At 41.6% G+C, this 20,745-nt stretch overlaps 5 protein-coding genes across 8 annotated transcripts; 2 read left to right on the top strand and 3 right to left on the bottom strand.

The window, feature by feature from the left end:
* Positions 1-1,236: 1,236 nt before the first annotated feature.
* egr (TNF superfamily member 12 eiger) lies at positions 1,237-8,490 on the bottom strand. 4 transcript variants are annotated; one of them, XM_086831126.1, is made up of 7 exons: positions 6,943-8,490; positions 4,521-4,646; positions 2,473-2,819; positions 2,302-2,409; positions 2,092-2,159; positions 1,896-1,985; positions 1,237-1,824 (listed from the first exon to the last, which is right to left on the bottom strand). In XM_086831126.1, the coding sequence occupies exons 1-7, from the start codon at positions 7,108-7,110 to the stop codon at positions 1,454-1,456; spliced, it is 1,278 nt and encodes a 425-aa protein (XP_086687252.1). In that variant the 5' UTR covers positions 7,111-8,490; the 3' UTR covers positions 1,237-1,453. The 4 variants fall into 4 exon arrangements, with proteins under 4 accessions (XP_086687252.1, XP_020800643.2, XP_020800642.2 ...); XM_020944984.2 differs by having other exon boundaries at positions 2,473-2,855; positions 6,943-8,059; XM_020944983.2 differs by having other exon boundaries at positions 1,896-2,003; positions 2,473-2,855; positions 6,943-7,776.
* Positions 8,491-11,084: 2,594 nt separating this feature from the next.
* LOC110178002 (BOS complex subunit NOMO3) lies at positions 11,085-16,350 on the top strand. Its single transcript, XM_020945002.2, has 6 exons — positions 11,085-12,050; positions 12,163-12,709; positions 12,774-13,665; positions 13,933-14,111; positions 14,175-15,139; positions 15,203-16,350. The coding sequence occupies exons 1-6, from the start codon at positions 11,908-11,910 to the stop codon at positions 16,086-16,088; spliced, it is 3,612 nt and encodes a 1,203-aa protein (XP_020800661.2). The 5' UTR covers positions 11,085-11,907; the 3' UTR covers positions 16,089-16,350.
* On the bottom strand, positions 15,650-18,628 carry LOC110178003 (uncharacterized). The gene is made up of 4 exons (XM_020945003.2): positions 18,121-18,628; positions 17,278-17,425; positions 16,839-17,219; positions 15,650-16,777 (listed from the first exon to the last, which is right to left on the bottom strand). The coding sequence occupies exons 1-4, from the start codon at positions 18,317-18,319 to the stop codon at positions 16,363-16,365; spliced, it is 1,143 nt and encodes a 380-aa protein (XP_020800662.2). The 5' UTR covers positions 18,320-18,628; the 3' UTR covers positions 15,650-16,362.
* A 147-nt stretch (positions 18,629-18,775) lies between these two features.
* Cdc2rk (cyclin-dependent kinase 10) lies at positions 18,776-20,305 on the top strand. The gene is made up of 5 exons (XM_020944999.2): positions 18,776-19,014; positions 19,078-19,150; positions 19,209-19,586; positions 19,643-20,089; positions 20,151-20,305. Exons 1-5 carry the CDS (start codon positions 18,886-18,888, stop codon positions 20,288-20,290), a joined length of 1,167 nt encoding a protein of 388 aa, XP_020800658.1. The 5' UTR covers positions 18,776-18,885; the 3' UTR covers positions 20,291-20,305.
* mRpL42 (mitochondrial ribosomal protein L42) lies at positions 20,287-20,716 on the bottom strand. The gene has a single exon (XM_020945000.2). It carries the CDS (start codon positions 20,714-20,716, stop codon positions 20,357-20,359), a length of 360 nt encoding a protein of 119 aa, XP_020800659.1. The 3' UTR covers positions 20,287-20,356.
* Positions 20,717-20,745: the final 29 nt, after the last annotated feature.

Below are 20,745 nucleotides of genomic sequence, written 5' to 3'. Positions count from 1 at the left end.
TGATTGAGCTTTATTTTTAAGCTAAAGTTGGTTATATTTCCGAATACTTAAGATATTTCTGTATCCCAATAATAAAAACTAAACCATATTTCTGTATTAACTAACAGAAAGTGAATGGACCTAATCTTTACTTTGAAAGTTTAATTATTATTTTCAAATTTGGTTTTAATTTTATATTAAAACTAAATCCATAAACTGATAAAAATGTTGTTTAGCCAATAAAATTCCATATACTTTTCACAAAAACAGTTTCAATTGATAAACTCTAACCACATATTACGCATACGCCATGTAAACACATATTTTTTAATCGAAGTTTGCTAAATATATTAAATAAAACAAGCTCGAATGCAATTTTATGTTTATTTATATTATTTACTATAAAATAAAACGGCGTATAAATAGCTTGTTAATTAAACGCCACACTGCGTATGAGTAATATCACTTTAGATTTTCAACAAGCATATAAAATGCAATATTATTTTGTATTCATTTTCAAAAAATGATAAAAACACTCTGTAAGAAACCACCTTAATCTCAAAAAACACAAATAGGGTCAAAATGTGCATCCAAATGTTTGATTTATTTATGTACTGACGACTGTACTTTCGGCCATTGTCTATTTCCATTTCTGGCGGCTGCAGCCATCGATTTGCGTCAATCTCTTTCCCCAACTCCCTCTGAATGTCCCAAATTCAGGTCTATGGGTTGCCAGGTGATTGGGCTATCTCAAGAGAATGGGAACATCCTGGAATCGTTGGCATCTCCTGCTCCTGCGGTTGTCATGACTACATGTTTGGTATCTGGCACAGCAGTAAAAAAGAGAAGGCATTGCACCTGAAATAAATTTATGATGCATTTTCTGTATACTATTTATATTATTTATTATTAAAAAACATAAATAATGAGAGCCATAAGCAGGCTTTTTAATAGAAACCTGCAAAAAAGCAGGTCATAGCAATAAAAACGAGGCACTTTGGAATTTAATAAACATATTTCTAGGGAATTGCTTTCTTCTGTATAAATAGGGAGTAGGTTTCTGAGAATATATATTCCCCATATAATATATGTTTTGGGGAACTGAATAGAGGTCTTGAGTTATTAAAAAATTTCCTAGAATTCGATTTTTGATAACATTTTTTTTAACTGCTTTGGTACTTTTTATTTAAAATACATACATCACATTTAACTTTCACCTTTTGAACCCTAACCCACTTTCTCATTCTAATAAAATCCTTTAAGTTATACTAGATTTTTATTGATTCTTTTTTTTCGTAGAAATATATATACAAAATAAATATGATAGCAGTGAGCCTGATTAAGATTTAGATTGAGATTAGATTATGAGTGTGACTAAGACTAGGGTACTACAAACTAATGGATCCACACGCTGGCGATGAATCGCATTCACTAAAGCTTAAACTGGCAACGCATTCACATCTGTCTCTAGATTCTACACCTTGAAGATGCCAAAGTAGCTTCGGTTATTCGATTCCCGCAAAATGGCATTGCGATCGGTGTGGATATCCTTCAAATGAATTGTCTCATCCTTATCGAGGTTTATCAGGCCACTGGTGTGGCAGGTGTGCACCTTCTGGGACATATTCGTGGGCACCGTGTTCAGGCACTGCAGGAAGGCCTTGTGCCCCTGGAAGACTATAAAGCCGTTCTGATCGTGCGAATTATGGTAGCAGATCTGGGCGTATACGTAATATAGGCCCGGTTCGAGCACTTGAAGTACACCATCCTCCACCTTGAAGTGTCCCTGCCAGGAGCGCTTGCTCTCCTCGGGCGCATTGCCAATGTATATGTCACCATTGTAGCCTGGGAATTATTGAGTTATTAATACCATTGATCTGATGTATAAATATATATGTTATATATGATGTACTCACTTGGAGGCCAATGGTGCGGCTTCCTGCTACTCAGATGGAAGTGGGCCGCCGGCTTGGAGGCAACGGCGGCGAACAAGTCACCGGATCTGGCTGAAATAAGAGATTCACCTGCAAATTAACAGAGGTGCAAATGGAGAGGTGTTTTTTGGTTTCGATTTTTCTTCATTTATTGCCAATTGTGGTTGAGGCTACACACCTTTGCGGGGCAGGATGCGATGGCGACCCGAACGGGAAAGCATTTTGCGGCGATGATGAAGGGTGGAGCTGGAAATTAAACAAAACAATACATTTTAATAAGTAATGAAATATTTAAGGCTTATTTATAGTTTATTCCCGCCAGGTCTTTGACCATATGTTTTATTTGTTTTTATTTACATTCTGTTAATGTTTAAACTGAAATTCTCACCTCTCCTTGGTTACGGCCTCATCGGATTTCTTCTCTCCAGTGTGTGTGGTGTTATTTCCCTGGACAGTCTGCTGCTCATTGCGTACTTCGGCAATAGAGCGAGATTTCCTGAAATAATAATAACAATATTATTATTTATTATATATTTATTATATAATTTATGAGTATTACCTCTCCTGCTTCTTTTTGCGATCATTATAGGAGGTAAAGTCATCAAAGACATTGTCATCATTGGAGGCACTACTGGAGTCTCCTCCATCTGCCGCTGTTTCCTCGGTGGGATCCGAAGTGGGCGTGGTGGCAGCCTCCTCCTCCTCGGTGGTCAGCTTGGAGTTTAGCTTGTTTAGCATGTCGGTATAGTCCTCGTAATCTGTGCCATCTTCCTCCATAAAGGAATAGTTTTCGTCATCGTCGTCCTCGTCGACGGTGCCATCCTCATTTTCATCCTCATCTTCAATGGGACTCAAGACATCGTCATCATCGTCGTCTTCGTTCATGTCGGCATCCGTGAGGGCTTCCTGCTTTTTAGGATAGTCGATGAAGGCATTCTCGTACTGCAACAGAGATGATGAGCATGATGATGACGATGATGATTATGGAGAGTTAGTATTTTGGGTCAGAACGAACACTTGGCCAAGTACGTGACTGCAGCAATGCTGGTGCAATCCTCCCGCGTCTTTTTATTTCAGACTCATATTTTTGGACGCCGCAAAAAGCTGTTTCGTCATTGCCACTAATTGATGGCGCCTCGGGAGAAAAAACAAAACATAACACCACATACTATCCCCCATATCCATCTATATATACCACATATATATAAAAATTTATTTTGTATAAATGAAAGCAAGGCGTAGGAAAAACTCTTGGGAGAATTGCGTGCACAGATGCCCGGCATTAAAAATATAAATAAATCTTAAAATGATCTCTGGCCATTAGGCCGTTTTGATGAGATCAGATCAATCGTCACTTTTGGGTTATAGCGGCGTTCGCCTTGCCTTGAACGGATATATATCGGCCGATAAACTCTTGTACATTTCCGTCTCTCCTATATGCCATTCCGAGATACTAGAAATTATTGTGGCTTTTGCCTTGTGTCACTTGGGGATTTGTATCTCATAAATTACTTGAACGGCTGGCGCCGCCACATCCATACATTATATATCATATATAGTTTAATTGAGTGTTTCTCTAGGGGCCATAGATATCATAATTAAAATAATCTATCACTATTCCCCAGTCAAAAAACAGAAAACTAGGAAATACTGTTGAAAATTCTTTGCATTTATTTGTATATTTTTATTTTAGCAACATATTTCTATAAATATGTGTGTGTCCCACACACAATGTCTACAAATATCTAGGCCTTTTTTTGTAATTTCTTAGGAATGTGCTTTTTTAAAACGGATCATAAATGATTTTGCAACTAAGTTGTTTCTCTTCGAAGTTTAAATAATATTTTTGAAGAAGCATTTTTAAGATCTTTCTTATGAGAGTTTATGTTTTTAAAAAATGTAGTGAAAATATATTTAGTTACTTTGTTTTTATACCTTGTCAGGGTATTATAATTTCAGTTAAAAGCTTGAAACGCAGTGAAGGAATCATTTCCGACCCTATAAATCATATATATTCTTGATCAGCATTAAAAGCTGAGTTAATCTAGGCATGTGCGGACAAAAAAAAATTTTTTTTAATTTTTTCTAAATTTTATACATTAAAATTGTCACAAAAAAATTTTACAAAAAATTAAATTTTTTAAATTGAAAAACTCAGTATGCAGATTTTTTAGCCTTGTAAAAACTAGCATAGAAAAACTTACCGCTTTGAAATTAATGCATTTTTGACTTAGTTATGATGATTTTTCTGATCAAAACTTGTATACAAAGTTGAGTTTTTCGAAAAATATATTCCTCTCAAAAAAAGGAAAGTAAAAATGCTCTTGCATTTTATAGATTCAAATACAAATAAATTCCTCCTAATGAATTCATTTAAATTAAACCCATTTTAAAGCTAATTTCAAAAAGAATTGCTTTTTAAGAACCACCCCAAAATACACACCTATAGTAAAAATAAACACTCGCCTCATAAAGAAACAAAAAAAGAAAGCAATATTATTTCCGACTTGGTAAACAATTTGTGAGATGCTTATATTTGCCACAGACAAATGTTACAGACAGTACAAATATTGATGCTATTTTTCGATTTATGTATGGATTACTCACCTCTTTCTGGAACTCATCGAACTCCTCCAGATAGTTGATGCCCAAACGCTGCTGGAGACTGTCCACGACTCGCCTGAGGCTCTTTAGATCCCTGTTCAAATGCGAGACCCGCATTGTCTGCCAGATCTAGAAATAATAAAAACACACATACAATTTAATTGAGAGACTTGGCTAATCATTAGCACTGGGGCAATTAATCTAATAAGACTCAATTAAACGTATTTAGTTGGTGCAAAATAATCACTTCATAAAAGTAAAAAAAACTACCGATAGGCGCGAACTTTTGACACCCGTAAAAAGTTTAAACAAAAAATAGCAGATAGGGAAAGAGGCGTGGAGAGACAGAGATTCTTGATGAAGAAATACACCGAGGTACAGACATCGCCGCTGTGCCACTCAGGCACATAATCTGCTTAATGGATCATTAACATTCGGGGCGAGCAACCAGCAAACGCGCCTTATATACTATACGCACTTCTCATATTTCGACTGCCACCCGAAAAATAAGAAACACCCAAAGAATGGGCTTAAGCCACACAGACGCGAAAGAGAAAAAGAAATATAAATAAAAACTTGTACTGAATTCTTGTATAAATTATGGACAGTACACTGTGTGGCACCCAAGAAACTTGTTTCTGATTCAAGTAAACCACTTTCCATTAGGGCTTATCGGCCAATCTGTAGATCGATCGCAGCGCCTGCAGTTTGTCACTTTCACGGAGAGAGGCCCCTCATGATGAGGGTCACCACTCTCCAGTTCAGGCGAGGAGGTCACTCTTGATGGCACGTCAGGATAGGGAAAATTAAATAAAGAAACTCAACAGAGATTTATTACGGGGAGCAAAAAAAAAAAAGAAAAGCACCACCAAAAATTTACAAGTCAATTGACAATTGTACGATTTCCGTTCACTTAAGACAAGACTCGGTAGCTCTAGGAGCCTATATCTTTAGCAATGCAAATCCCCCGACGAGTTTCTAGAGCAATTCCCAAAGATATCAAACCAAGTAGAAGTCGTCGCCAAAGATTTATCGAGAGAGAGAGGCAACTAAATTGTTTTCAACAATAACAAAACAAAACGGAAAGTATCTTTTGTATATATAAAGAATGTGTATCTGCATCCGCTCTTTATGGATTAGCTGGGATCATTAGAAACCGATTTGGCCTAAAGACGTGTCGGTGATGACATCGCTTGATCAGACAGAAACCATAACCAAAAGACGGCGACGTCCCACGATCTAAATATAGTTTGATGCCAAAAATTATAGTTAAACGTATCTCTAGCTCTGTCGGGGGTCACGGATCATAAAATCTGTTTTCATTTCAATTTATGCATCTCGGGTATACATATTTCGTTTTTAATTTGGCTCATCCGCAAAAAAAAAGAAGACTTGGCATCCTCCGGTGACAAGCGTGCCCAGAGGTTAAATATTCATTTTTAGATTGCGATTTCGGGGGTGTCTCTATCTCTATCTGTATGTTAAAGTCCAATTTGCATTTATATTTATTCGCCATTTATTCTTGCTACTGAAATAAACATTTCCAAAGATTCGTTGTGGCTGTGATTTGAGTCTCTGCAAAGTCCATAGAGTCGGTTCAGGGCTAAATCTTTAAATGGAATCTCTATCGAGGGTTTCGTTTCGTTATAAAAGATTAAATATTCGTTGGGTGTTAGAGGTGTGTATCTTTAAATAAAACACAAAGATTGTCAAGACTTTCTGGAAATCGGAACTAAGATATCATTAAGTTTTATGAGCACCATACTTGAAATACTCAGAATTCCTAATGAAATGGTTACTGGAACTAGCTAAAAGCTATCATATAAAGCTATCATACAAAATTTCATTTCTTTAACAACATTGGCCAATAACGCGATTCATTCATATCGCGATTCGGGGAAAACACACAGTAATAACTGATATAACTGGGGAATTTCAACGAATCCCCATAGATCACTGATACACGTCAAAAATCATTATTAATTAACTGTTAACTACGATTATAAATTTAAAGAGTATTTTAATATCATAATTTATTGATACGACAATTGTAAATCTTCTATTTTCACTATTTTTCTTATCTTTGGTTTGGTATATAAGACATATCATAGATAAAATACCTCATTGAGTAATTGGTTTTGTTTGAATTCTTGATAGGCAGTCGGAATGACTAATTAATAAGTAGATTTTTTCCGCCATATAAGGTAGTAAGAAAGTAAAAGAATAAGTTACAGATTAATCTCTATGTATGTTATTATTATAATCTATAATAATTTCATTAAAAAAACCTCTCTTTATCTGCAACCTATTTGCCAAGTCTAATCTCTGCTTGTTTGCTGAAGATAACTGTATATATAACTTTATATTTGTTTTGGTAATGGATATGCTGATCTCTGTAGATCTTGCAACCTGGTAAATAACTTACCGTTAAACTGAGAATGCCGGTAACCAACACCAGACCGATGACCGCCAAGACAATGGGTATCAGCTGGCGTGTGCGTCGCTGGGCAGTTGCCGCACTCGTGGACATGGCCGGAAAGCCATCGCCGGCACTTGTCGGGGTTATGAACGGCTTGAGGGTCTCGGCCGTCATAATTGCTGTAATGACACACTGTTCGCGGTGGATCGGAGCAGCTATATCCGACTTGCTATACCCAGCAGATGATCACGCAGCCGCCCACTCAAGGGCACTCGACAGCTGTTCGCTGACTCGACAACGAGCTTTGGCACAGACACACTATATGCTATGTACTCCGTTATGTACTTTAGATTCACTGGAAAACACCCTCACCGACTGTTCGAGATAAGACGCGACAACATCTAGGTAAACCACTCGCCGCGGCTGCTGCCCTTTGAGATGATGATATTCTTTATAGACGACAGAGCGGACCGATTTTCTTTGTGTGTTTTTCCCTTCCACAATCGACAATTTGCACAAGAGCACTTGCTATCTGCGGCTGATGCTGCCTGCTCGGGCTCCGGCGAGAACAAGTTTGGCGAGATACAATTATCTCGTTTTATCAGTAGTTCTTGTCTTCGATAAAAAATATAACAAAAAAAAACAGACACAGGCCAACTTGCACTTATTTGTAGTAATTTTGCCCGATGGCGAAATACGATCTTGGTAGTTAAAAGCGACAACGGTTAACTTTTCGCTTGGCATGCACGCACGCGCTTGTTCTCTGTTTTCGGTTTCTTAGCTTTTCCACTTTTCGCTTTTCACGTCCGTTCACGTCGGCGATCCGATTTGAAATAAATCGAGCCGAAGAGCATACAACCAACGGCACTTGCTCTCTCTCCTGCCAACGGCCTAATGAGTGAGAGCGAGAGCGGGAGAGTTTGCTCTCAGCATCAGCCCGTCTCCCTTTGGCGCATGGCGAGGATGCGGGGCATACTTAAGGGCGCCTGCGCCATTTACTTTGTGTAATTGTTTTTTTTTTGTTTTTGGCCAGGCTGTCGCCCGCAGGGGGTGGTGGTGTAGCTACCGTACAGTGATACCTTCTACAGAGGTCATTTATTTACAAGAAATTATAATTTATACACTAAAGGGGTCGCCATGACATACAATGTTAGGTTTCGAATTACGTATACGTAATATTTTTGGCTTCATTGATTTATACTTCAAAGAAAATTTGAAATGAAACTAAAAGGAAATTTTATGTTTCTTGGGCTATTTTTTTAAAGCTGGTGATATTCTGCTATTTTTAATTATTTATTAATTATTATTTGTAACTAACACTAAGTTAAATGACAGGATATTTCGAATATTTAATAAATTGATTTATGGATAACAATTTGTTAAATCAAATAAATATTGATATTGATAAATTACAGTTGATTCAAAAATATTTTTAGCAATGAAAAAAATACTTTAATTAAAAATGTGTATTGTTTCTTGGTTTCAACCTTTTGTAGCAAACTTTTATGGATATTATCACTATATTTCAAAATTAAAGCATTTTTTGTGGGTTCTCTGTAAAAGAAATTTATTAAAAAATAATTTAAAATGTACATATAAATAATAATAAAATATATATAAAATCACAATGTGCAAGTTCCCCTTAGGCAATGCCTACTGTACTGCCATTGCTCATGTCCATATGGCGATCGTAAGTAGGAAAGCGTGTTTGACTTTTTGCGCAGTGTTTGTCCGCAGTTTTCTTTTATTTCTTTTGTCCGTCAGTTGTTTGGCTTGCTTAAAACCTCCCCCCTATGGGGTATTATTAATAGGGGTTGGCTTGATTGCTTTTTGAAATCTGCACCCGGTCTTAGGGGTGCGTTTTTTTTCGACTCCTGCTTTCCGTTCCACCAAATTCGATCCCCGATCACCGCAACTAATTGAATTTCAAAGAAGACTGGGAATCGCTGACATAAGCGCAAGATAAGCCGAATGAACTCTTAGCATTTCATTAAAATCGTATTTATTATTACTTAGTGTGTGCTCTTCGTCGTCGGCTTATCGGCGCACTGTCTACGTACGGGTTCTAATTACGGCAGGGAAGCCATAAACCTAATGCTGATCCGATCCGATCCGACCCTCTACTGCTACCGTCGCGACACTCTGTCTGTGTGTCCGAGAAACCCCTAACCCATAACCATTACCGTACCTATACATACAATATATTTATTTGTAAATCTGTACAAGATGCAAATGCCGGCGCTGGTCGGCTAATTTGTTTTGAATCGACGGTGACTACAGGTAGCCGCAGCAGGTAGACCACTGATCAAGATCAGCGGGAGAGCGAAGAGTGGCACGCTTCCAGTGTGGCACTTAAACTAATTAATAGAATCTGATTTGTTTATTAATAAATATATTCGTAAATGTATCGTATTATTTTTTATTCCTGTCAATATTATTATACCCTTGCAGGGTATTATAATTTCAGTCAGAAGTTTGCAACGCAGTGAAGGAGGCACCTCCGACCATATAAAGTATATATATTCTTGATCAGGATCAACAGCCGAGTCGATCTAGCCATGTCCGTCTGTCCGTCTGTCCGTCTGTCCGTTTCTACGCAAACTAGTCTCTCGGTTTTGAAGCTATCTGAATGAAACTTTGCAGTTAGTCTTCTATATACTCTCACTCGTATATATGTCGGAACGGGCCGGATCGGACGACTATATCATATAGCTGTCATAGGAATGATCGGAAAAGTTTTACAAAAAAAATTATAAAATTTTTAGTTTTCAACAGAATTTGATCAAATTTGAGATATAGCCATTTCATATTATTCTACAATTTTGTGTAAAATTTTATGAAAATCGGACTAATATATCATATAGCTCCCATAGGAACGATCGAGAAATTTGAGAGGAATGAGAATGGCGGTGGCTGTTGTCGGAAGACTGACAATCGCGGTGGCGATAACATTTTCAGTTTTCAATAGAATTGGATCAAATTTGAGATATAGCCATTTTACTATACTCTACAATTTTGTATAAAATTTTATGAAAATCGGACTACTATATCATATAGCTCCCATAGGAACGATCGAGAAATTAATAAAATTAAAAATTATAACTTTTTCAGTTTTCAACAGATTTTCATCAAATTTGAGGTGTAGCCATTTTATATTAGTCTTAAATTTTGTGTCAAATTTCATGAAAATCGGACGACTATATCATATAGGTGCCATACAAACTATCGTTTGATGTAGAAGAAAAATGGAAATCTGTGAATGAAAAGCTGCAAATATAATATGTATAGGTGAATGAAATGAAAGCAGGTATTACTTCATTGTTTTTTAACACAAATATATATAATTTATATGGTATGGATTCCTAGTCATAGAATTTCTATCTGCAAGGGTATATAAACTTCGGCGTGCCGAAGTTAGCTTCCTTTCTTGTTTTTATTTGATTTTTCAATCAGTCTATCTAATGAATAACAATTTTCTTTGGATAGTATCATGCTATATAATGATACTATTAATTGAAACTAAAATCCTAATTAATTATTATTAGGTAGTGATCAGAGCTGCTTCTATCCTGAACACTCCACTTAAAACTCATCATAGAGATTGCTATATAATTCTGTTCTGTACCAGGATGATTTCCTGTATGATTCCCAGCGAAAGTCCTTCATGCGTTATACAGTGTACATTCCAGATCAGAAAGATATTAAAAAATTGTGGAAAACAATTTAAATTAATCACTTTTTTTTGAAGGACAATATATGTATTATGTTTAGTAAGGAACCCTTTAAGATATATGTATGTCCCTTGGCCATGAGACTCGGCTTGGAACTTTTTAAGCGAGCACCCCAAGAGCTGGGGCCGTCTCAAGGCGCACTTTTCAAAGTCAATGCCAAGAAGGGGGGCAATTGACGTTGTTCAGACACAATATACATATATAATAATTTTCCCTCATATTTTTTGCGTTGGAGCTGCACAGCTGTGGGGCTTTGTTTGGGGATCGCAGACGAGGTTCTGAAATGCGAGCTCAGTATGTCTTCCATATTGTGAATTCTTTATTTTCCAGCCAGTTTATCGCGCGATGATCGAAGAAATTTATTAGACAAGCGCCGCAATAGCAGCAACGATGCTTGAAATGAATTTCTCTGTACATATATATCTTCGGCCTCGGATCGGTTTACTCACAATCGGAATCGATTCGAACACTCATACTCGTCTTTATCTCGTTTGGGGGTAATGGAAATTCGTTCCGATAATTAATATACGACAAGCTATTATCTGTTTCAATAAAGTGTTTTCAGTGTGTTTTTAGGGAACGGCTAATGGCAATTGCCTGCAGATAGTGTTATCCACATTATCAGTTGATCACATTGCTTCAATTGCAAGAATAAAACCAAAAAGTCGTACAATGTTTATATTTATAAGATAAAGTTCAACATGTTTGTGTTTTTGTTGAAAATATGAAAATATTTTGGTTCGGGTAGGGATTGAAAATGGGATCTATAGCAAATATATACTAATTAAAAGCTACATTTTGTATAAATATTATAACTTGTAAAAATATTCTAATAAAACTCAAATTTTAAACCATAATGACCGTTACGAAATCACAACTCAAACGCAAAGGAAACCCTGCTAAATTTAATATTAAAATAGGTTTGAGTCAACGCTAATCAAACTTCACCGATTAATTATAGTCTGTGATAATTGAAATATTTCTTTATCTATTTTTTAAATCTTTTCTAGTTAGTTTATTAATTTACATTCATTTTATTGCATTTAAGTAATTTGAATTTAAACACCTCGATATAAAAAGAAATCGATTAATCGATTTGTACACCATTCGTACTATCGATACCGGTCGTGTAAAGCGGTCGTTTTATTTTCGGTTAATCGAGTTCTCCATCATTCGTACTATCGATACCGGTTGTGTTTTGCGGCCCCTTGGTCACACTGCGGTCGTTTTCTTTGTCAAAATGAGGTTTTTTTCCGGCGTTTTTCTAATTTTATTAATTAAACTTCTGCAAAATGTCTCCGCCGGTGAAGTGGAAGTGGTGGGCTGTGGCGGTTTCATCAAGAGTCACGCCGAGATCGACTTTTCGCGGGTGGAGATCAAACTGTAAGTAGTTGTAAAATTGGATGACCTGATAAGACAGTCGCACGTTAATCGTGCCGCTAATTGAATAATAAATTAACCCGTATCGTATATGTTTAACCTAATTTCCCAATAGGCTGACGAAGCAGGGCTCGCTGAAGGATAAGACAGACTGTTCGCCGTCCAACGGCTACTACTTTCTGCCCATTTACGACAAAGGCGACTATCTGCTCAGCATTTCGCCGCCGCCCGGCTGGAGCTTCGAGCCCCAGCAGGTGGAGCTGAACTTTGACGGCAAGACCGATGTGTGCAGCCAGGGTCGCGACGTTAACTTTGTGTTCAAGGGCTTCGGCATCACCGGCCAGGTGGCTTTGGCCACCGGTGGCGGTGCTCGTGACGTGGACGTTGAGCTGCGTTCGGAGCAGGGTGAAGTCCGTCGTACCAAGACCGATGGCAGTGGTGTCTTCTCCTTTACGCCCATCATTCCCGGTCAGTATGTGGTCACAGCCTCGCATGCCCGTTGGCATTTTTCCAAGTCGCAGCACACAGTCGTTGTGGTCAGTGGGAATACGGAGCTGCCGGCCAACTCCCTTGTGGTCTCTGGTTTCGATGTAATTGGTCGCTTTGATACCAGCACCCAGCTGCCCGGCAATCTGGGCGTGGCTCTGTACAAAAAGAAAGGAGTAAGTTGAGAGATTTATATAGATTTTTCTAGGATTCTTTATCTAATGATTTTCTTTTTCCCAGCAATCTCTAGTGCCAAAGTGCGACAAATCATCCGCCTCAGTCCCTGCAAATAGTGGCAAGAGCGAGTACGAATCATCTGCCGCCTGCTTCTCTAAGCTGGACAGCAAATCGGGAGAATACAATTTCAGGAATGTTCCCTCTGGAAAATACCTATTACAAGCCATCAATATAGATGCAAAGCTTAAGCTGCATTTGAGCCCCGACTTTTTAGAGCTGGAAGTGGGCAAGGATACTCTCCAGTTGAAGGAAGAATTCCAGATCACCGGCTTCACGGTTTCCGGCCAGGTTTTAGCCGCAGCGGGTGGAGCTCCCTTGAAGTCAGCCGTTATCAAGGTGAATGGCAAGAAGGTGGCCGAAACTGATGCCCAAGGTGGTTACACACTGGAAAACCTCAAGGCTGGAAGCGTCAATATCGAAGTGGAGTCCCCGCAGCTTCAATTCAGTCCCCTGCAAGTCAAGGCCCAGATCAACACTGCATCTTTGCCCACAATTGTGCCATCTGCCTATGAAGTGTGCGGCAAGGTGGTGTCCCCCAAATCCCATAATGTGGGTCTGACCAAGAGCGGTTCCACCTTCCATACGACGGCTGTGACCAAGGCAGAGACTGGTAACTGGTGTGCCTTCCTCCCGGTGGGCAAGTACACCATCGAGGTGCTGACTACCGATGTTGACAAGGCCGCCGGTGTGCAGTTCTTCCCCGTGCAGCAGCAGGCGGAAGTGCGAGATGCTCCCGTTAATGGTATTACCTTCTCCCAGCTGCGCGCCAAGATTCGTGGAGAATTGCAGTGCCTGCCGGATGCTACAGGAACTTGCACATCTGCTGAAGTCACGCTGCAGGCCTTGGATGCCACCGGTCAGCCCACGGAGAGCAAATGGAAGGCCAGGGCACATCGTAAGTGGTTTGAGATTCATTAAAATTAAAATAAGGAAGTCTAAGTTTAAATAATTTACGAGCATTGAAAGGAAATCAAAAGAATCCCCGAAAAAATCTAATCCCTAGGAGATTTCCTATAATTTACCACGTTTTCCACTTGGATTTCTGAGATAAGAATCGTAAATTTATGTTATAGATACGTGGCCTCTAAGGTTCTTTGTTTACTTATTAGTTTATAGCTTGATTTTCTTTATCACTTGTCTTTATCTCTCTTCTTTTGCCCAGGTGGCAAGTATGTCTTCAAGGACATGCTGCCAGGACCCTATGAACTGACCATACCACAGGGCAATCTCTGCTACGAATCGACGCGAGTATTCCTTAACGTGGCTTCTGCTGAGGAGGATGCCCCACCATTCGTGCACAAAGGTTACGAGGTGTCCATCATCTCCAGTCATCGCGCTTTGGTGGGTTTCTAGCTGAGTTAAGAAGAAAAAGTAAGCTAAATTCTTAACTCTTTCTCCCTACAGATGAGATACACCCACGTGACGGGACCTTCGGAGCCCAAGGCCTCTACGGAAACCCTGAAGATACAGTCCGGAGTGAACACCTTCTGCGTCAACAAGTACGGCAGCTATGACTTTAAGCTTGAGGGATGCCATACCTATGATAGCTCGCTGCCTAGCAAATTCATCACCCCAGAACCTGACCAATTGCAAACACTGATTATCAACGCAGTGGCCCACAAGACCGGCATTCGTGTCCTGTCCACCGAGCCAACGGCTGAGTCCATAAGACTGATCCTCGAATCGGAATCCTCTGGCCAGGAGGTCATCACGCCCGTGGCTGAGTCCCACAAGGTGGATGGAAAGTTTGCCTATCGCTATGACACATATTTGAAACCGGAGCAAGTGCTGCGTGTGACGCCAGTGAGCGATGTCCTGCTCTTTGCGCCGCAACAACAGGAAATCATTGGCAGCAGCGATTGTGTGGATATTGCGTTTAATTTTGTGGCCACCCGTGGATTGATATTGCGCGGCAAGGTGGTGCCAGCAATTAAGGATGCCAAGATAACCCTCTCCTTCCCGGATCAACCGGAGTTGCAGAGCCTGGAAGCGCTCACCTCTGTCACTGGAGAGTTCAAATTCGGACCCATTGATGAGACTTTAAACTTTGACCTGAAGGCTGAGAAGGAATCGTATGTTTTCAGCGACTATAACCGGCAGTCGGCCTCGTTTAGTGCCCACAAATTGTGCGAAATTACAGTGGTGGTCAAGGATGAAGCCGGTCAAGCGCTCAGCGGTGTTCTCCTGTCATTGAGCGGCGGCGAAAGTTATCGCAAGAACCTTGTTACCGGCGACAATGGGGCCATTAACTTCCATTCGCTGTCACCATCGCAATACTACCTGCGTCCCATGATGAAGGAGTACAAGTTTGAGCCAAATTCCAAGATGATTGAGATTAAGGATGGCGAAACAGTGCCTGTAACTTTGACGTAAGTATAACTTCTATAGAGTCAAGCATCTTGTCTTTAATTTCCCATTTTCCATTTCCCTAGTGGCAAGCGCTTTGCTTACTCCATCTTTGGCTCAGTGACCTCCCTCAACGGCGATCCCTTTGCTGGTGTGAATGTCCAAGCCGTTGCTCTCGACGGCTGTCCGCAGCAGCAGGAGGAGGCCACCAGCGAGGCCAATGGACAGTATCGCATTCGTGGCCTCCAGCCCGGCTGCACCTACTCCGTTCTCGTTGTACCCGATAAGGACAACGTGGAGCGATCCATTCCCGCCCAGCACACGGTGAAGGTGGCCAATGAGGATGTGCGTGACATCAATCTGGTGGCCATTAGCCCTCTGAAGATTGTGGATATCACCGCTCGAGTGACAGCCACGCTGAACGAACACTACAAGTCCCTGCGTATTGTGATGTACCGCAAGGGCAACTCCGACTCTCCTGTTTTCTCGCAACGCGTGGGCACTCCGGTGAATCCGAAGGCCAAGCTCAATCCGGGCATTACGGTCTTCTTCCCGCGCATTCCCCTGGACGGCAAGAGCTATGTGGTTGAACTGCAGTCCACGCTGTCGGATAAAACCTACACCTACAAGCTCCCATCGGCCACGTTTGTGGCGGATCGGGGATCTGTCTTCTTACAGCTGGATTTCAAGCCAGAAGTCCGTGCCGCGGAGGCGGATCTCAATCAGAACTCCATTTCGGCGCTAGTGCTCATAGCTCTGGTGGCCATTGCCTTCTTCAAGCAGGATCTGGCCACCAGTTTCCTCAGCTTTGTGTGGGGCAAGCTGAACGACCTGGCCGCCGATCTGGCGCAGCGACAGAAGAGCAGCAAGGCGCAGCAGGTGCGCAAGAACGAACCCATTAATCAGCGGGAGATCGAGCAGATGGCCGATCAGATAAATGCCATCAAAAAGAAAAAGACCAAGAAGATATAGACCTGATTTAGTCTCGCCTTTAATACAATTTTAGTCACATTTTCTAGGTATTTTGCGGAAGGTATTTCAGTCCTTAAGAATTGTTTTCATTGTGAGAATTTGTTATTCCCTTTTTTAACTTACAAAATTTGCATTTAGAAAGACCAATATTTTTTTCATTTTCCATAAATTAATAGATTGAGGCAAGTTTATTTTTTGTGTTTCTAGGTTCGTTCTCCACTCTTATAGTTAAAATAAATAAATAAAACATAAATAAATACAAGTTAAGGCAGCTCTACTGCATCAGGATGTGCTCGGCGATGGAGCTGAGCCTGCGAGTCTTGTGCTTGGCATGTCGCCTTTCCGCTTGCAGATTGATCTCGTTCTGGGAGTCCTCCTCGGTGGCTGCAGCCTGCTGTTCCGCCTGCTGAGCCTGCTCCTCGGCCTGCTGTTCCTCCTGTTGCGTCTCCCCCTCACCATTCTCCACAAATATGCACTCGGGATTCACGTCCGCACACTCACCAAAGTTGGTGGCCCTGGACTGAGGATTCCTGGCATTGGTATACTTCTCAAAGAAGCCACGACCCACAATCCGGAAGGCCATGCTGGTCATGGGATTTAGCTTGGAACGGAACTCCATTTCGCAGACAAAGCGACGGCGACAGGCAATGGAATCCAGGCCCAAAAAGGCAAACATAAAGTCGGCAATCCTGCAGGAGAATTAAGGAACTGTAATTGATTTAAAGGAGTAAGTTTATATGGGTTACTCACTGCTCTTCAGCGGGCATTTGGCGGGCCACACTTTCGGTTATCTCCTCATCCACAATCTCTACTTGCTCATTTTCAGCTTCACCCTCATCTTCCTCCTGCTGCTGCTCCTCCTCCTCTTGATCCTGATCTTGTTCAATGCTACGCCTGCCACGACGACGCGTGTCGGAGGGACCACTAGGACCAGCTGGACCCGAGGGAGACTCGCCATGGTAATCGCTGTGTATGTCGGAGACAATGTCCGAGCCGGCATAGCTGCTATAACCCGAGTAAGGCTCGAAGCTGGAGCTGGAGTCAAAGGAAGTGGGTGCGGACACATAATGGTCCGAGTGATCATGATCCAGGGAATAAGGAATGTGATCGTGATGGGAGTAAGATGAGGGACTAAAGGATATCAAATATTAGCAAACATTTAAGTAAATCCTACTCCAATTTAACTCACGGATGATCCAGGATAATCTCCTGATTGCATCTGGCATGTGGCCAGAAGTAGCGCAGACCCAAGTATATGGCGCTGCCCACAAAGAAGGAGACAATTACCACTTTCACCTTGATCCAGTAGGCAATCGCAATGGGCCACAGATGGCGATCTGTAAAGAGAAGATAAAAGATTAAATAATTTTCCATTGCATCAGAGGGGGCAGACACTTTCACTGCTCTAGAAATTCTACAATTTTCATAAACAGAAGTCCACGACAATTTATTAAACAATATCTATGCCCAAAGATTGAAAGTGAAAAGTGTTAATTGAGCGAGTGGATTCGTGATCAGCCAATTTGGTAACTTGAACCATATGGAAAAACTTTCCAAAGAAAGTGGCGCTGAGCACGACCAAGCTTTGGTAGGTAATCCCAAAGTGATCAGAATAATAGCAATAACCCGTCAACCTGCTAATTGTTATGTAAATTATGCTGTTTTGATAAAAAAAACTGAGGATTGGTTAATCTTATCTCGGGGTATAAGGTGTAAGTAATGTTATTATGGAGATATTAGATAACTTTGAAGTGTTGAAAAGAGGGATAAATTATTCATTTTCCAGGTTGAATTCTATTTTGTTTACCCCTTAAGACATTTAATTAAAGGAAAGACTTTTAGTACCAATTAACAGATGAGGAAAATTGAACAGATTTAAGAAAATTCGAAAGAATGAAGCATAATGTCTAGGAAAGTATTTCCTTTTCCGAAGCTTAGTAACTTATATTAAATCTAAACGATTGTATATCTCTTTTTCACTATCACAGGACTCAGCTTGAAAGTTTTCTTTACTTTTCACTGATCTACTTACACCAGAACATGTGATGACGATGCCGGCGAGTGCGTCCCTCGAACTCCATTAGCTCCCGTCCAAGATTCTCCCAGGTATCCTCCGCTTGGTTATCCACTTCAGCAGGCTGAGCTCCGGCATTCTCCGTCTCCTCGCAGAAGACCAGAGTGTAGTATAGGACCAAGAGCACGGCTCCATACCAAATGGTGTTCTTGTGCATGGTTGTGGATGGTTAATAATTTAAAACTGAAAGCTGGTGGTATCCCTTTGGTTGGTCACTGCAGAACTGAATGATGCAGCTCCAAGCCGGGTCTCCAGCTTTTATACCATCTCGAGAGATCTGCTCCAAGTTCAGGGGTGATAATTGATTGAATGTTTGGTGGTTGTGGCTTTGCGCGCAGATTTTCACACATGCGTAGAGGCCGTAGATGGGAGTTTAATGCCTAAGACATGCATTTGAAATTTCTTCTTTAAACTGGTGCAATTTCACTTTCATAAGTCGTGCTCGCGTTTCTAGCCACTTTTGTTTATTAAATTAGTGGCTATTACGAAACCTGGGCCTATTTTCCTTTTAGGTAATTGTCAGGTGGCAAAAAAATAATTACTTTCCGAGAACCAAAAATTTGAATAGTTATGTAAAATGCGCCAAGATATGACCTTACCTCAAAGTTCTAGCGAGTTATCGATTGATGATAAGTATAACTGGCGGTTATCAGCTCAGTGCCATCCCTAATTGGGCAATTGTAAACATATTTCTTTGATTTTGTTAATGCCGGTTTTTTAACCATGTCTAGCTTAAAATCAAATGACTTGGACAGCAATCCGGCGCCGGATCCCCAGGCGCCCATCACCCGCAAGGGTTTCCTCATGTCGCTAAACAGCGGCACCCCCATGCCCATTCCCGAGCAGAATGTGGTAAGTGCTTTGGAGTTATGCCCAGTCTCGTGCTGAATTTTTGATTAATTGCCTAAATTTCAGTATGGACGCTGCCGCCCCGTCTCGGAATTCGAGAAACTCAATCGCGTGGGTGAAGGCAGCTATGGGATTGTGTGTAAGTTAAGCTCCAAATGCACTAAAAACCTCTAATTTCATACAGAAATATTCTCCAGATCGAGCACGCGACACCCGCAATAATGAGATAGTGGCCCTGAAGAAGGTGCGAATGGATCAGGAGAAGGATGGCCTGCCTGTGAGTGGACTCCGCGAGATAATGATCCTGAAGCAGTGCAAGCATGAGAACATTGTCCGTCTCCGCGAAGTAGTCGTGGGCAAGAGCCTGGACAGCATCTTTCTGGTAATGGATTTCTGCGAACAGGACCTGGCCTCCGTACTAGACAACATGTCACAACCCTTTACCGAATCCGAGGTCAAGTGTATAACGCTGCAGGTGCTTAACGCCCTTAAGTACCTCCACGATCGCTATGTAATCCATCGGGATCTGAAGGTGTCCAATCTCCTGATGACCGACAAGGGCTGCATCAAAGTTGGCAAGTCTAGCGAGCTCTTAAAGATCTAATTTAGCTAATAACGATCCAATCCCCAGCTGACTTTGGACTGGCGCGCATGTTTAGCAATCCGCCGAAGCCCATGACGCCGCAGATGGTTACTTTGTGGTATCGGGCTCCGGAGCTGCTCCTTGGCTGTCGCACACACACCACGGCCGTGGATATGTGGGCATTTGGCTGCATTCTGGGCGAACTGTTGCTGGGGAAACCTCTGCTCCCCGGGAACTCGGAGATTGGACAGCTTAACATGATTATCGATTTGCTTGGAGCACCGTCCGAGTCTATTTGGCCCGGTTTCTCCGACATGCCCGCCCTGCAGAACTTCACCCTGAGCCAGCAGCCGTACAATAATCTCAAGACCAAGTTTCACTCGATCAGACAGTCGGGCAGGAATCTCCTGAACATCCTGTTCATATACAATCCCCTAACCAGAGCCACTGCCGAGGAGTGCCTAAACAGCAATTACTTTGTGGATACGCCGAAGGGTAAGCTCTCTTTCTTGATTCCTAGATAATACCTCTATAGATTCTCCTGCTCCCATTACAGCTTGTGATCCCCGCATGATGCCCACTTTCCCGCAGCACCGCAATAATACCGCTGTCAGTGCTCCGCCCGCTCAGCCACCCGCCGACATTCCCATCTCCGATCTGCTGAATGTATTCATTAAGCGACAACGCTTGGATTAAACGTAAACGAATTTATTTTGGACGTTATGCAATGCACATGGTGAAGCTGCGGTAAATGGTTGGTGTTTACAGGTACGGCCGGTCCATCGGCGTCTTCTTCGCCTTGTTGTCGCGGGCACGCGGAAACCATCGATGCTTGGTGGTGTGCGTCAGCTTCATGAGCTCCTGGCGCGCCACCTCCGGATGTTTGCTCTTGAATGCCCGCATTGCCGAGTTCAGCGCCGTCTCCTTGACCACCGATGAGCTCTGTGCCTCGACAATCTTGGGCAGCGGCTGGGTGTTCTCGTAGGGGAAGGACTGCTCCGGATGCCAGGCCACAATGGTGCGGCCGTTCTTGGTCACCGCTACGGCCTCGACCAGGCGCTGGCCGCCAACGGGATTCGAGGAAAATAACCGAAAACCTGTGTACAAACGTGCCGCGGACATTTCTTTTTTTTTTTTTTGTTACGCCGCAC

Source organism: Drosophila serrata, unplaced genomic scaffold, assembly GCF_035046125.1.
Source record: "Drosophila serrata isolate PLE 108 unplaced genomic scaffold, ASM3504612v1 contig_26, whole genome shotgun sequence".
Taxonomy (NCBI): Eukaryota; Metazoa; Arthropoda; class Insecta; order Diptera; family Drosophilidae; genus Drosophila; species Drosophila serrata.
This window is presented reverse-complemented; position numbering and strand designations above follow the sequence as displayed.

What these genes read in the sequence shown, in the direction of transcription:
- LOC110178003 (XM_020945003.2), bottom strand. Translation starts at nt 18,319, where the DNA reads ATGCACAAGAACACCATTTGGTATGGAGCCGTGCTCTTGGTCCTATAC. An exon ending in TCGTCATCACATGTTCTGGT is followed by an intron (nt 17,426 to 18,120) that starts GTAAGTAGATCA and finishes TTCTCTTTACAG; the next exon opens with ATCGCCATCTGTGGCCCATT. An exon ending in GAGATTATCCTGGATCATCC is followed by an intron (nt 17,220 to 17,277) that starts GTGAGTTAAATT and finishes GATATCCTTTAG; the next exon opens with TCCCTCATCTTACTCCCATC.
- mRpL42 (XM_020945000.2), bottom strand. Translation starts at nt 20,716, where the DNA reads ATGTCCGCGGCACGTTTGTACACAGGTTTTCGGTTATTTTCCTCGAAT.
- Cdc2rk (XM_020944999.2), top strand. Translation starts at nt 18,886, where the DNA reads ATGTCTAGCTTAAAATCAAATGACTTGGACAGCAATCCGGCGCCGGAT. An exon ending in AGGCAGCTATGGGATTGTGT is followed by an intron (nt 19,151 to 19,208) that starts GTAAGTTAAGCT and finishes AATATTCTCCAG; the next exon opens with ATCGAGCACGCGACACCCGC. An exon ending in CTTTGTGGATACGCCGAAGG is followed by an intron (nt 20,090 to 20,150) that starts GTAAGCTCTCTT and finishes CTCCCATTACAG; the next exon opens with CTTGTGATCCCCGCATGATG.
- egr (XM_020944983.2), bottom strand. Translation starts at nt 7,110, where the DNA reads ATGACGGCCGAGACCCTCAAGCCGTTCATAACCCCGACAAGTGCCGGC. An exon ending in TCGATGAGTTCCAGAAAGAG is followed by an intron (nt 2,856 to 4,520) that starts GTGAGTAATCCA and finishes TCTCTGTTGCAG; the next exon opens with TACGAGAATGCCTTCATCGA. An exon ending in GAGGCCGTAACCAAGGAGAG is followed by an intron (nt 2,160 to 2,301) that starts GTGAGAATTTCA and finishes TTTAATTTCCAG; the next exon opens with CTCCACCCTTCATCATCGCC.
- LOC110178002 (XM_020945002.2), top strand. Translation starts at nt 11,908, where the DNA reads ATGAGGTTTTTTTCCGGCGTTTTTCTAATTTTATTAATTAAACTTCTG. An exon ending in TCGCGGGTGGAGATCAAACT is followed by an intron (nt 12,051 to 12,162) that starts GTAAGTAGTTGT and finishes ATTTCCCAATAG; the next exon opens with GCTGACGAAGCAGGGCTCGC. An exon ending in CTCTGTACAAAAAGAAAGGA is followed by an intron (nt 12,710 to 12,773) that starts GTAAGTTGAGAG and finishes TCTTTTTCCCAG; the next exon opens with CAATCTCTAGTGCCAAAGTG.